Source organism: Oculina patagonica, chromosome 10, assembly GCF_052425735.1.
Source record: "Oculina patagonica isolate OP01 chromosome 10, crgOcupat, whole genome shotgun sequence".
Lineage (NCBI taxonomy): Eukaryota > Metazoa > Cnidaria > Anthozoa > Scleractinia > Oculinidae > Oculina > Oculina patagonica.
This window is the reverse complement of record NC_135767.1, coordinates 15945054-15960564: the sequence shown is the minus strand read 5'-3', so window position 1 is coordinate 15960564 and position 15511 is coordinate 15945054. Positions and strand designations below refer to the sequence as shown.

The 15511-nt window shown below is 38.6% G+C and overlaps 1 protein-coding gene across 1 annotated transcript in view; it reads left to right on the top strand.

The window, feature by feature from the left end:
- Positions 1 to 15511, top strand: part of LOC144628955 (uncharacterized) — a 272516-nt gene that overhangs the window by 233013 nt on the left and 23992 nt on the right. The window contains exons 37-49 of the mRNA XM_078487078.1: positions 402 to 572; positions 1067 to 1252; positions 1360 to 1542; positions 2242 to 2400; positions 2578 to 2736; positions 2914 to 3072; positions 3206 to 3364; positions 5200 to 5358; positions 5740 to 5884; positions 7462 to 7720; positions 8154 to 8280; positions 8955 to 9289; positions 10268 to 10406. Coding sequence (XP_078343204.1) covers positions 402 to 572; positions 1067 to 1252; positions 1360 to 1542; positions 2242 to 2400; positions 2578 to 2736; positions 2914 to 3072; positions 3206 to 3364; positions 5200 to 5358; positions 5740 to 5884; positions 7462 to 7720; positions 8154 to 8280; positions 8955 to 9289; positions 10268 to 10406 — 2340 coding nt within the window. The remainder of the gene's footprint in view (positions 1 to 401; positions 573 to 1066; positions 1253 to 1359; positions 1543 to 2241; positions 2401 to 2577; positions 2737 to 2913; positions 3073 to 3205; positions 3365 to 5199; positions 5359 to 5739; positions 5885 to 7461; positions 7721 to 8153; positions 8281 to 8954; positions 9290 to 10267; positions 10407 to 15511) is intronic.

Genomic DNA, 15511 nt, shown 5'->3' with positions numbered 1-15511 from the left:
TATTCTATTTTTTTTTAGAAATCATATCATCATTTTTTATTTAATTATTATTTTATTTTATTATTAATTATTATTCTATTTTATTTTTTATATTACTTCAATTTTTAATACCCTCGACATAGTACCCTCGACCATTGTATATCAGTATTGAAGGTACACGAGTTTTGCACTAGCTTTTTTTTCTATTTGATTTAGCACCAATCAGCTCATCATTATTATCTCGCAATTGATCATATTCGTAATATCTGAATTGGACTGGAACTAGCTTGCATCAGAGGTCAATGTAGGAAATAATTTTGGTATATTCCCCTGTATTAGCCTCCAATGCAAGTTTGTTTCAGTCCAATGCCGAGATTATAAATATTGTCTAGATAACTATCGTTTTTCTTTTCATGAAATAGTTAACTGTCCCAAGTTAATCGCGCCAGCCAACGGAAGTTTGCAGTCATGTTCTAATTTGCCAGGGAAAAGCTGTCATTTTTCCTGTAACAAAGGTTACAACCTGACAGGATCACCAACACGGACATGCAACAATAATGCAACATGGACTGGAACACAACCTCAGTGTAATGGTGAGAGTGCGAGTTAACTTTTGACAAATGCACAAACGAGAAATTAGTCAACGAGAAAATAAATAATTACAATAACTGATAAATAAATTAATATGAATTGACAGTGGCATAGCCACGTAAAGGTTCTTCATTTATTGTCTCCAGATCTAACTGGAATTTAGGAGTGTTGGTTTATAGAGGGAGGAAAACCGTAGAATCCGGAAAATCCGGAGAAAAACCCAAGAAGCAAGGACGAGTACCAACAACAAACTCAACCCGTGATACGATGTCGTGTCCGGAGATAGGAAGCGAGTGCTCTTACCACTGCGCTATCCCTGCTCTCCCTTAATGAGGAAGGTCTATCTTTAGAAAACAAATCATGCTGATATTTTGTTTTTACTTGTAAATTAAAAGGTTGATTTAAAAGCTATGTAAATAAAAACGTCTGCATAAATTATGTTTAAAGGCAGTGACGAATTAACGGAATCTAAAACCGGCTTAATAACCTTTTACAGCTGTCACGTGCCCAGCTCTACAAGCCCCGTCTAATGGCAAACGACAGAACTGCTCTGGGAAAACAGCAGAGAACTACAACATAGTTTGTCGGTTTTCCTGTAATGCTGGATTTGACGATTTTGGCTCTCCTTCAAGAAGGTGTCTAGAGAACGGAAGTTGGAGTGGCCAAGATTTCCTTTGCCAAGGTGATAATAAATTGTCGTCCATTTCCAAAAAAGGCAAAAACTTATATGTAAAGGTGTTAGGACTCGTTTTATTAAATATAACTATAAAATTACTGTTATTATTAAAGCTGTCATCTGTTCGCATTTGGACATCCCACCAAAAGCCATATTGCTCAACTCTTCTTGTGGCAATACATATGGATCAAACTGCGTATTTGGTTGTCAAAGTGGATATGACAGTACTGTGGGAAATGTGACAAGAACGTGTTTGCAGACTGGACAGTGGAGTGGAAACCCCATAAACTGTACAGGTACTCGATATGTATTTATACTTATCAATACCCAGCGGCTGACTATTGTCAAAACGCGCAATCTGATTGGCTACACATGTACTGTCTATTTAACAATTATAACATGAGCGCGAGTTGAATATGAGTTGGCTATAACTATCTCATTTCCAACAAGCGCGAGTGGAATAATTCTTTTTATATAAAATAACACCCAAAGAATTGCAATATTTTAGTTCCTCGGCTGTTTTCGCTGGCGGCACACCTACCATATTTGTGGTGCATGGTATATGCACTCCTGCACCATTGGCCGTTAAACAATCAAAACTCAAGAATAACAATATAGCATTGCTAATTAACAACTATTTTTGTCCCGTCAGCCTACAAATTTGGCAAAGCTTATTTACTTCACTCTGAGCTTTCACATTGACTGCTATGGCCGTTTTGCTTTTCAATTACGTAGGTAACCTAGCCCAAAACTGTTCTATTTGTACTGATTGTGTTCTACTATTAGCCAGTCTCTGCCGATCACAATACAGTGTACCTGGCCAATTATCATTTCCGTAGATTAACACTACTTGCCGTAGATACTACTATCCCTCCCGCACCTAAAAAGGTGGGTGAGGGATGGTGGGGGGATCAACCCCCTGAATATGCTTTATCCTAACTGGTTAATTAGCAAACTATTACTGTGAGCTTTCCATTGTGTATGATTTTTTTTAGTAAACTGTCCACTTGGTTACTTCTTCAACATCAGTGGTTGTCAGCCGTGCGGAGAAGACCATTACCAAGATCAAAAGGCTCGGACGTCTTGTATTCCCTGTCCATCCGGGACATCTACTTTTGGACAGGTGGCATCAAAAGAGCGCGAAGATTGTCGAAGTTAGTTAAAATCGTTTCTAATCTATGTTTTGCTTGTTTGTTTGTTCGATTTCTCAGTAATTATATTTGTGGTTTAGTAGAGCAACTTGTTTTCCTCGATCAAAAAGGCTAATACAAATATCGTTAATAAGCGAACTATAAATGTAAACGTTACATTTTATATATATTTTTTATCAGCAAACTGTCCACTTGGTTACTTCTTCAACACCACTGGTTGTCAGGCATGCACAGAAGATCATTACCAGGATCAAGAGGCTCAGACTTCTTGTGTCTCCTGTCCATCCGGGACATCTACTTTTGGGCACGTGGCATCAAAACGGCGCGAAGATTGTCGAGGTTTGTTAAAATCGTTTCTAATCTATGTTTTGCTTGTTTGTTTGTTCGATTTCTCAGTAATTATATTTGTGGTTTAGTAGAGCAACTTGTTTTCCTCGATCAAAAAGGCTAATACAAATATCGTTAATAAGCGAACTATAAATGTAAAAGTTACATTTTATATATATATTTTATCAGCAAACTGTCCACTTGGTTACTTCTTCAACACCACTGGTTGTCAGGCATGCGCAGAAGATCATTATAAGGATCAAGAGGCTCAGACTTCTTGTGTCTCCTGTCCATCCGGGACATCTACTTTTGGGCACGTGGCATCAAAACGGCGCGAAGATTGTCGAGGTTTGTTGAATGAGTTACTATTTTTTGTTTTTTAATTAATTATTTTCCTAATTCAAATAGGCTAATACAAATATCGTTAATACGTGAGCTATAACTGTAAAGTTTCTATTTTATATGTGTGTTTTTTTAATAGTAAACTGTACATTTGGTTACTTCTTCAACACCACTGGTTGTCAGGCATGCGCAGAAGACCATTATCAGGATCAAAAGGCTCAGACGTCTTGTGTTCGCTGTCCATTTGGGACATCTACGTTTGGACACGTGGCATCAAAAGGGCGCGAAGATTGTCGTGGTTAGTTGAAATAAATCGTTTTTTCTTCGATTTTTCAGAAGTTCTTTTGGTGGTTTGGTAGAACAAATGATTTCCCTAAATTACAAATGGCGAGTCGAGTGTTGACGGAATTCGACCCCGACCAAGAAAAAAAACCCGAAATTTAACCATGCTGATGAAAATATCATTAACTGGCGAATTATTACTGTAAAATGTCTACTTTATATCTACCTTGATTTGATAAAAGGTGGCTATCGGGCTGTTAAGGAATGTATGGGGTTTCATATTTTTTTTTTTTTTTTGAGGATACGGAGAATTGTTCGGCTTTCTTCCAATGAAATGTCGCCCTGTCTAATGTAGTGAATGCAATCTTACTTTTTTTTCTCCCTCCCTGTCTCCCCCCCCCCCCCCGTCTCCCTCCCCCTAGAATTACTTGTGGTTAGTCTAGCCCAGTCTCTAACTCCAACCCCTCTCTTTCATTTGAATTCTAGTTGCGCGCGCTATAAACTAGTAGAACAGTTGTGATCTATAGCTTTCCATTCTGCTGTCTAAAGGAAGTTTGCCGGAGGACATCATTAAGTCCCGTGAAGGTGAAAGTCTTACGATTCGCAAGTTGTGCGTCGGCTGTTATCGTACCTCAAACCGAGCTTTAGGCGGTTAAACACAGATAACCGGTCGGCTCGTTTTGCCAGGTACAGATAATGTTGAGCTTGCTTTAGACAGCAAAGGTCTTTAGCCACATCAATTAGGACTCGGAACTAGACTATACGGGCTGATTTGAAGGCGGTCATAACGATATTTGGCTTGAACTTTACCGTGGCTAAAGACTTAGTTTTTTACTGTTGAAGTTTGTGGAGCGGGCGTTACGCGGTCGACGACATTCAAATACATCCGGGACATTGTCGGTTATTTCTAAAAGAAACATGTCGAAGTGGATAGCCAAGGAATCGCTTCAAGCGCTGATGTGAGTACATAGTTTTCTTTTCCCCTCAATTTTAGGCGTTCTCCGCCTAGCTAACACTCATAGTTCATAGTTCTCTGTGATTCGCTAGTGGGAGGCGATGCGATCGTGTGCATTTCCGGCCGCGACAATGGAGTTGACAATTGAGATAACACATGCCCGCTTCCTCAGATATTTCGCCTGATTTGCTTAAAGTTGAATCGAATGTCGATGTAGAATGCTTTAGTTCAGTTTATTTGAGACGTGCATGCTGTAAGAAAGCTACAGTTCAGCTCTCCGCCGAGTGTTTTCTTATGTCTATCTTGGTATTAATTTTGACTCACATTTCAAGTTGTAAACACTCTTAATTAAATTGATAGAATTCTTGATTTAAACAAAATGCCGTATATGCAGTCTTTTTGGTTAAAAAACACATAAACTAGAGTACCTTACGTTAAACTTGAGCTAAAATTAGCCCTCATTCAGCGTTCGTTACAGAAATAGGGCTTCAGATCTACGGTGTCATGTCAAATTTCGGGAGACACCTTTTATCAAATCAAGTTAGATATATATATTTAATTAGTAAACTGTCCACCTGGTTATTTTTTCAACAACACTGGTTGTCAGGCATGCGCAGAAGACCAATACTAGGATCAAAAGGCTCAGACCTCCTGTGTCTCCTGTCCATCCGGGACATCTATTTTTTGACAGTTGGCATCAAAAGGGCGCGAAGATTGTCGGAGTTAGTTAAAATCGTTTCTATGGTTTGCTTGTTTGTTTGTTCGATTTCTCAGTAATTATATTTGTGGTTTAGTAGATCAAATTGTTTTCCTCAATCAAAAAGGCTTATACAAATATTGTTTATAAGCGAACTATAACTGTAAATTTAATATTTTATATGTTTTTTTTTTCTCAGCAAACTGTACATTTGGTTACTTCTTTAACAACACTGGTTGTCAGGCATGCGCAGAAGACCATTACCAGGATCAAGAGGCTCAGACTTCTTGTGTCTCCTGTCCATCCGGGACATCTACTTTTGGGCACGTGGCATCAAAACGGCGCGAAGACTGTCGAGGTTGGTTGAAATTAATTATTTCTTTTTCTTTGTTTCTTTCTTTGTTTGTTGCGTTTTTTCAATAATTCCAGCTAATCAAACTTATGTTCTGACTCGTTTCTAAAACTGTTTTGTGTTGTCTCAAAACATTTTTACCGTAGAAAAAATGAGACATATTTAAAAGTTGTTAACCGAGCGAGAGGCTCGGATAGAGGAAAGGTGGTTACGTTTATGACATTGAATATGACTGAGCCGTAAAGCGAGGCCCATATCGTGAATAATGAGCGGGCTCAAAATTTCGCTATTTGGATCTCACGATTGGTCAATATGCAATACCTTATATGTATCGACCTTTCTTTTCTAGTTTACTGACGTCGATGTTTTGTCAATATTCCTTTTAAGAAATTCCCACGGCTTTCAACTTCAGCACTGGAAAACTAAAGAAATCAGGAAAGGACTACAATCAAATATTAGCCATTGCAGTAGGATCACCTCTACTTATATTATTGACTGGTGTCACCATTTGTTGTGTGCGGAAACGCTATTTGTAAGTTATTTTCTTCCATAACGCTTAATACATGTGCAAGGTTATGAAATAGAACAAAGCAGAGCAGAGCAGAGCAGAACAGAGCAGAGCAGAGCAGAGCAGAGCAGAGCAGAGCAGAGCAGAGCAGAGCAGAGCAGAGCAGAGCAGAGCAGAGCAGAGCAGAGCAGAGCAGAGCAGAGCAGAGCAGAGCAGAGCAGAGCAGAGCAGAGCAGAGCAGAGCAGATATTTATCTCTCACTCTGGATAATACAAGGCATTTCAAGTCAACCGTTTATCGTGCGGCAAGCAGCTGCATTTGAATGACGTGCCGTCAAAAACAAAACAAAAAAAAAACGCTGTCGGTAAATTTTGTTGGTTCTCGAAAAACAGTTTGCAGTTGGCTCATGGACTTCAAAAGTTTTAATTTTACGATAACTTTCGCACAGTCACTTTCCGTGAAAGCATGAAACCTAGATAGAAAAACTGAATAGAAAAACTGAATTTAAAACTGATCCCTTCTATAGTCAAATTCAATGAGAACGTGTCAAATTGGCTGCCTATTCGCTGTGGAGTTCCGCAAGGGAGCCTTCTAGGCCAGATCCTACGTCCGTATGCCGACGACTACAACGTCTGTATGCCACCGACACGACGCAGCAGTTACCCTTTCTTCGCTTTTAATGTTTTCTTCACTTAAATAAAGAAAAACGAAATGGTCAAGTTCCTGACTTGATTAACGCTGAGTGATATTCGGATTGTTTTGAACATGTTTCATCGGGGACGTTTACGGTTTCTAAAAATCTCGATGAATCACTTTAGACCTTCAGAATCGATTAGAAGACCATGTTTGCTTCGCTTTTGTTTCCAAAAATATTCGTCTGAGTACAATTCGCATTTTTCAGGTTTAAAAATGTTTGATTGCAAGACATTTTTATAAACTAAACTGATGATTTCGCTGGCCGTACCGTGGAGCAAGGCCCCTAAAGTTGATCAATCACAGAGCGTGTACTATCTGAGAGAAATACAATGCAGTGTATATGTGCAATGCAGTGCAGAACAGTGGAGAGAAGTCGAGTGGGGTGGAGTGGGTTAGAGTAGGGTAGGGTCGGGTGCAGTGCAGAACAGTACAGTGCAATACAGTGGAGTGCAGTGGAAACAAGTGTAGTGGGGTGGATTGGAACAGGGTAGGATGGAGTACTAAATCAAAGTAGGGCCTATTGGAATCAAGATTCGGTTATTTGAACTATGTCAACACACTATCAGAACGCTTTTTCAGTTAAATCCCTTGAGTATAGGAGAAAATAAAATACCATTTCTCGTGGCTTAGTTAGTTTTAGTTTGTGTTTTGTGATAAGAACATGTTGACGTTATTTAAAAGTGATCCCATCAAATGAAAAAAAAAATGTTGTCGTTCATTATAATGCAAGAGTCCTTATGAAAAGAAAAAAATGATGTTATTGAACAGTAATCTGAAATATATATGATAACCTATACACTCCTACATTTAACGTTGTCCTTACCAATAGTTTTTCCAATAGCTCGGTATTTTCTCGTTAAAGATTACTGTAACTACCATTTTTTTTACTTTTTCGGTGTTGGTAGGCGACCAAAAATTAATAGGCGCAGGCGGGTTTCCGTGACAGGAGAAAATAGGAGGCATAGCAATCCGGTATATAATGACTGGGATGCAGATGGAACTCGAGACAACGAGCCAGTATATGCGGAAATGTTGGAATTTCAGCAGCTCGATGTTGGTTTTCCCAACCCCAATTTTAACTATAGTCAACCCCTAGATGATGCGCATGGGAGTTCGGTTGAGGTCTACATGATGCTTGATTACAGTCAGTTATGTCCATCAGAGGTATATATTGCATAGAATTGATTTTTCTAGTTACTGTCTTGACTGATCTTTAAAAAAATCATTACTTAAAATTTGCATGATGTTAACCTTCGGTTGCACATGCAAAGTCATACACTCACGACCTTACATTGGGGAGTTAAGTGGATGGATTCTCCTCCCCTTCCCCTCCCCTTGGGTTTACTAGACACCTGGAAAGCGCACTGCCTTTAACAAGTAACCTGGAGCTCACTCTAATGATATAAAAGACACAGCTATTTAACTACCCAGCTTCTATCCCCTACGGCATCAGTTTTAATGAGAACATATTTTGAACATAGTTTACAGACGTTTTATGGCTGGGCGGCCATCCATCTATACAAAACGTCTTTGATGTTTTTTTTACAGAAGATTTGTACTTTAATATTTACCGTGTTTCTTTTTTTATCTACAATAGTTAAGGTATGGCAGAGGCGAAACCTGTGGTAGCACTGGTCGAAGAGCTAGGGGTTCAACCACGGCAGCGTCAGAAGCGAGAGAGGAGAACTACGACAGCCACAAAAAGGAAGAAGAAACATCTTTAGGTATAAAACAAGGCTTTTAGCCATTAGTATGGATAATCAAAAAAGGGAAAGAGTCACTTGACAAAATGTTAGGGACACTAATTTCTTTCTTTTTCTTTAATTTAAGGAGTGTTCTTATGATTAATATGTTGAAAATAGAAGGAATGACAAATTACGACCACCAATTTAGACTGCGCAATTCCATTTTTTGGACGTGATCTCATCTTTTCCAACATGATTTGGAGTTTAAATGATTATCATCTTGTTCATATTTTATTAGACTTGTTTGCAGGACTGGTAGCTTTTTCCGTTCTATCCGTTCTGTATTACCTTGGAGTCAGTGGTTTTGACACCATGCTAAAGGTTGAAAAGTCGAGATGTACTTTCGTTAAAATGTGAAAATTCCTTTCGAAACATGTCTTAAAAGTAAAAAGCGTTGTAATTTTTCTTTAAACCATCGAAAGCCTGCTGCTACCCAGTAAGTTGTCATTCATGGTGTTGAGCATAAAATTAAACTGCGTATAATCCATAAAATTATAATTATCTGCGTGCCTTTTACTGCTTTGAAAGAATATCGCTCATTTAAATTGTTGCTGTGGTTCTCAAAAGCAAAATTCTATCGATTCATGCCGCAGGAAAAATTGCAAGTATTGTAATATGTGCTGAATACAACTGACTACACCGATTTCTTTTAGTTTCTCGAAGCGAGGGACCCATAGACTGTTGTCATCATCCATCGTCATTATGTAGCGATGACATACCGGTAACGCAAAGACAATGTTTTAGCATCAGCCGCCATGTTGGAGCCAAATGGAAGGACCTTCTGGGAAAACTTTCCATGGACGAAACAGCCATAAGCAATTTAGAGGAGGACTTCAAAAAAGTCACTGAAAGGTGCTACCAAGGGCTTTTGGCGTGGAAGAGAAGTGTTGGCCTTCAGAAAGCCACGACGAAAAAGCTGTGTCGTGCTCTGCGTCTGGTGGGTTGCACTGAAGAGCTGATCATGAAAATGCTGTGGAAAGACAATACGGTAAATAACAGACAGTGATTGTAAGATTTAATAGAACTAAGAACTATTGGGTAATCAAACTGTGATGCTTAAGAAGGTTTCTTTCTGAAAATCGCTTACTCTATTTTTGTTTTATTTTCTAGACGTTGCGGCGGCCGGAAGGAGCAACATATTTAATGGCTCCTAACTTGGCCAGAAAATCAAAACCAAACCTATTTTTGTTCTAGCCTCGGTAAAGTCTTTCAGTGGCCAGAGTTACCAGCACAATTATTTTCTGACGCGAACTCGAGTGTGGGGTTTTCAGAAAGACAGCCTCTTAAATTTTCAGTTGCTCTTCATTCATTCTTCGCGAAAAATTTTATGTCTAACTGTGTGTACAAAATTCTATTATTACCGTGTTTTTTGATAATTCTATGCAATTTTAAGTAAAAACTCGTCTCAGTGTATTGAACGTAGTTTTTACTGTATATTTTTAGTAAAGAAATATGATCCGAATAAACATAATGAGTTATGACAAAAGTTTTAAATTGTGTTTTTAGTGTGTGTGCTTGCCGTCGATTATTTTCACTTTCTGGCGTTAAATGCTTTTTTCTGTCGTTTAAAATTGACCTTTTTTGACTGAATTTCTGATTTTGGAAAAACCCATTTTAGTTTGGAACTCGTTGTAAACTTAAAATATAACAAAAAAAGTTTAAACAGATCTAAAAATATAAAAAGGATACTCTAAATTTTCGATCGCCTTCTGCGGTCTTCTTCAGAGAATGATGGATTTTGCAAGGTTCGCAGAATTCTAATAAGTTGCATTAATTGTCAAACACGAGATTTTTTTAGTCGTCCAATCACTCTAAGATTTTGTATGGAAGGCTGTGCAGACTGATAGTTTGATTTGCGGGAGAGGCCTAGCTCAGCAAAAGTGATAAACCCTTCTTCAAGCTCCTTAAAACTAACTTAGCACTATTTGCTGATTTTGAGTTATTTCTTACATATGTGTTGTTATAGGAGCAGAGCATACCCCAGAGCGCTGAAGAATTTGGACGAAGTGAAACAGCCTCTAGTTACACTAATTCAAGGGCTGGAGGTTCGGCCTCGGCAGCGTCAGAAGCGGAAGGCAAGAATTATGACAACGACAACAATAAAGGTGTGAAATAAGACTTTTATCAATTAGAATGGGTATTCAAATGGAGAAAAGATATACAGTCAACTCTCTCTAAGACGGACAGTGTCGGGACCGGCCCCAACTGTCCGTCTTAGAGAGGTGTGCGCCTTATAGAGAGTCGACGTAGGGGACAGACTCTGACACCCGGTCATTCTGAAATATTAAATAAAGCTCAGCAGCTCAGCTTGAGGTCTGTTCAAAAACTAAATTCGTTTGTTGAGAGCTTCTACAAACTGTTACACTCTAAAATGAAAACGACCTCTTCGGTGTTCATACACCAACAAAGTTAAGCTTAGAAGTAATCCGCTATTAATAACGGATTGTTTTTTCGAGTTTTTGGTATGTGTTATGTCCTTAAAACGGGCTATCTAACTTAACTTAATGTTGATGCGAAGCTTTGAAGCATTATTCGCTAATAAAAAAACATTTTTTAAGTGTCCGTTATCTGTTTTAAAGTATCCGTTGTCCGTCTTAGGGAAGACTACTAGTTTTGACTGCGCAACTCGATTTCTACGAATTGATCTCATGATCGATCGTTTTTAACATGTTTTCAGGTTTAAATTACTACCATGTCGCATTAATTTAGCAGAGTCTGCACAATCAAAGGGAAAATTGTATTTATGACTTGTATACGTTTTCCTTTTAATACCCTCTATTCGTTCTTTGTCGCCTTGGAGTTAGCGGTTTTGACACAATGTTGGAGGTTAAAAATTGGAGATGCCCTAGAAATGATTTTTCGGGTCAACTTTTGTGTTATAAATCAGGAAATAATAGGGGTTCCGAAGATCGGAGTTCCAATACAAGATTGAGTGATAGCACTTATACAATATTTCAAACTTACTGATTAGGCTCTAGATTATTACATTTCACAAAAATATCGTACTGAGAAGTCTACATCACCTATTCGATTGGTCAGCACTGAACAGGAATGGGCTGTACTCGAACTGGTATTTAAAGGCGTCAAAAATGCACAATCGTCTATCTAGGCAAGCCGCAGAGCTCAATAAAAACATTGCAAATGTTGTAACATTAACTGATTACAATTGACGGCATTAATTTTTGTTATAAGGTATCGATGGCAAACCGGTTACAGAAAGACACTGCTTTTGCATCAGCGGCCATGTTGGAGTCAACTGGAAAGACGTTCTACGAGAACTTTCCATGGACGAAACTGTCATAAGCAATATAGAGGAGGACTTCAAGAGCTGCAGAGTTACTGAAAAGTGCTACAAAGGGCTTTTGGCATGGATGGAAAGCGTTGGCCCTCAGAAAGCCACGATTAGAAGACTGTGTGATGCTCTGCTTCGGGTGGGTTGCCCAGAAGCAGTGGAAACGTTGTTGAAAGAAGATACTTAAACTCACAGTGACTGTTAATTTGAAATTCCTAGAAGTGAAATATGCAATTTCACACGAGAAGAAAGTTAATAACGATTTATTTCATAATCAAGGGTTTGCGTTTATCGCAGCCTAAGTTTGTGGATAAACCTTTTTGTAGTTTGTAGCTATTCAATCGGATGCTGTAGAGCAGTACGTTGGGGTAGTGCTATTACGGCTGTTAGAATGTCTTGCAGAACCAAAATAAGGACGTATTATTTTTATAAATTGAATCTTAGTTTTGCATATTTTGGCAATTTTTCAGAATCCTGTTTCAGTCTTAGCCGTTGCGAAGGTACTAATCCTTAATTAAATGACATGTGGGGAATATGTTTACACTTTTGTGATTAGCAAATAGCACAAATACTTACGGAAGTTCAGTTGCACATGTTAAACCTAAGCCAGAGAAGGTAGAGTCCAATACTGATAACTTGTATATGCTAAGTTAAATTGTACGGTATCTTTGAAAACAAATTTTTGAGCAGCAATCTCTAATAACCTTGCGACCGACAAAAAACCTGCTACTGAAGGCCCAGACAAAGGCCCATATCTTTATTCATCCTCACAGAGCGACTTACAGTTCTGAAGGAACGCTAAATCCAACTCAGACTATGGAACTTAAAGTCGCTCAAAAAACGACCCGAAGTTTCTTTCCTTTCATTTACCTCCAACCACGACCCGACAAGATCAGGAATAATACAGTACTTTAGGCGAGACTCGAGATCGAGTCAGAATCCCAGTGTGTAAATAAAGTGTTATGTTTTGTAACGTTACTTGTGTAATTGTGTTAGAATGCGGAAAAAAAGGAATATTTAAAATTTCAACCCATCTTAATAACTATAAATTAAAAGCTCTCTGCTGATGCTCAAAGCTGCAACTGACGATTCGCACTCGCAACAATCAAGATGGTGAACCGTAAAGTAAACATTGAAAGTTCCTAGTTCCCAGTGCTCTTCAGTTTGATTCTGAGAGTAATCGCGCGATCCCATCGCCGTAAATGATGTCATGGCTTAGAAATGCGGAAATTATACCCAAGTTTTCAGTTTTTAGCAAATTGTTAAAGCATTATTCCTCGCGAAGCGAGGCCGAAGGCCGAGCGTAGCGGGGTGTATAATTTTGTCCCTCAAAGGGCTCAGGCGGGATGAAATCTCGTGTGGAGTTTACGGTCATATATATTTGTGAGCTTGGTGTGTTTCTGTCAGATGAGAGTTAAAGATTTCTTATTGCTGTGAGCTTTTACCGACTTTCAGCCTTAAATTTTCTCGGCGGAAGAAGTTCATACAGTATAAGTGACGTTTTATTATTACTGAACGACGACAAAGCAGAAAACTCGAACAAAACTAATTTAATTTATTTAAACTAAACTTACCCTGAAAATATTAGCCATCTAGCTCGAGCGCGAGATGCGAAAACAAACTGACTCATATATTCCTTAAAAGTAGTTCAAACAATTATTTTTGCTTTAGTGAAGCTCACTTTTACACTGAATAACTACACTGAATAGAGATGATCAAGTGTACGTTAAAAATTGTTTAAACTGTTCACACACACGGTAACAAATAAAAAAAATCACCACCGATTCATCCCAGATAAGTTTTAAATTTGCGTACGTGAACAACAACCCATTTGAGTGCACCGATGTTAAGACAAATACAGGCAAGAAAAGTAAGACGGGAATATTTGTCCACGAAATTTATTGACGTCACTTGTGCATAAAGCAAAACGATATTAGGGCCTCTTCACATGAGCCCGGTTTACGAGCTGTCTCAGTTACCAGGACGGATTTTGACCTCTGTTCATATGGAAAATTTTAGCCCGGTTGACGGGGATAAAATTCAAGAAACGAAGGCAAAATGGCGACACATAAAGTTGCATCTTTCGCGACTATCGTAGCTTTATAGACCCATGTAACTTTATTAATAAAGCTAATTCGCATATTTCTGAAGTGGAAATAGATACAAAGTAAAATTAAACCATTTAGGAGGGTCTCAATGGGGTTAACCGTTAGCCGTAAAACGGCCAAAAATTTAGCCGTTAGGCGTAAAATATGGAAAATTTTAACCGTTAGCCGTAAAATGTGTTAACCGTAAAAATTGGTCAGTAATTATAAATAACCCAAACTAGTTCAATTCATCGTCCCAAAAATGGTCCAAAGACCTAAAATACGTTTTTCAATAATGGAAATTGATTTTTAACTATAAAAAACAATGAAAATTAACATTTAATTTCTGTTAATCGTAATGGAAATAAATTAACCGTTAGCCGTAAAAAGGCCAAAATTTTAACCGTTAACCGTAAAAGCCACCACCCCATTGAGACCCTCATTTAGGGCCTCTTCATATGATCCCGGATGACCGGGCTGGCCCAGTTACCGAGATATCGGCTCACTCCTATTTTCTTTGTAAAATTTTTGATGTGTTCATATGAGAAGGCGGGCCAGCCCGGTTGCCGATATCTCGGTTTCTGCAAACGAGATATCGGCAACCGGGAAGAAAATTTTTCCATATGAACACTCCAGCCCGGCCGCCGGGAAAAAAAAGCTTCCCTTTCGTAACTGGGCGGTCAAAATGGCATAATTTTGCCTTGTATCTATTTCCACTTTAGGAATATGCGAATTAGCTTTATAAAGCTACGATAGTCGCAAAAGATGCAACTTTATGTGTCGCAATTTTGGTTTCGTTTCTTGAATGTTATCCCCATCAACCGGGATAAAATTTTCCATATGAACAGACGTCAAGATGTGTCCTGGTAACCGAGACAGCCCGTTTACCGGGCTCATGTGAAGAGGCCCTTAGACCGCCCAATTACGAAAGGGAAGCTATTTTCTCAAAAAAAGTTGCGTCCCGGCGACCGGGCTGGAGCGTTCATATGGGAAAATATTCTTCCCGGTTGTCGAGATCTCGGTTGCAGAAACCGAGATATCGGTAACCGGGCTGGCCCACCTTCTCATATGAACACATCCAAAATTTTACAAGAAAATAGGAGTGAGCCGAGATCTCGGTAACTGGGCCAGCCCGGTCAACCGGGATCATATGAAGAGGCCCTTAGAGGATCGTAAAACTATTTTCTATTCTTAGAAAGAAGAGAATAAACTCTTAATTAAATTTTAGTCCATGAGTTGTTCTGCCTCGAGTTTATTAGTTTGTTTTGTACCGTACGACATTCATTTTAACCATGATGGATTTAAATTTGTCTTGCACCTATGAGCTATCGTATACATCAAAGCTTTACACGCATATTTATTAAAATGAAAACATTGTAAACACCAGTAACATGAAATAAATCAAAGGGGGAGCTCCGCTTTTAGGCTTGCCTAAATCTATATATTAATTTTAAAACAACTGCTCTGCTAGAGCTAGGATATCATTATTATTCCACACGCTCACCCAAAACTTGATCTATCGCATAGAACTGAACCCGTTGCCACAGTTCAGTAGAGATATTTAAAAGCAATCTTGTCACCTATTTTTAAACTAGCGGTTTCTCCTTTTTTCTGCGTAGTCGACGTACATTGTTGTTTACAAAAGTCAAGAACAATTTTGAATAGATACGTCAAAATTGAATTACGACTTTCGTAACAGTTCCGCATGGTTGAAGATCTAAATGATTTTCAAGCACGGATGACAAACTGGCCATGTATTATCTAAGAAAAAAATAGCATTGGTCGACTCATACAAGAGTAACATTGCAATGTACTAAGGGTATCAACACAT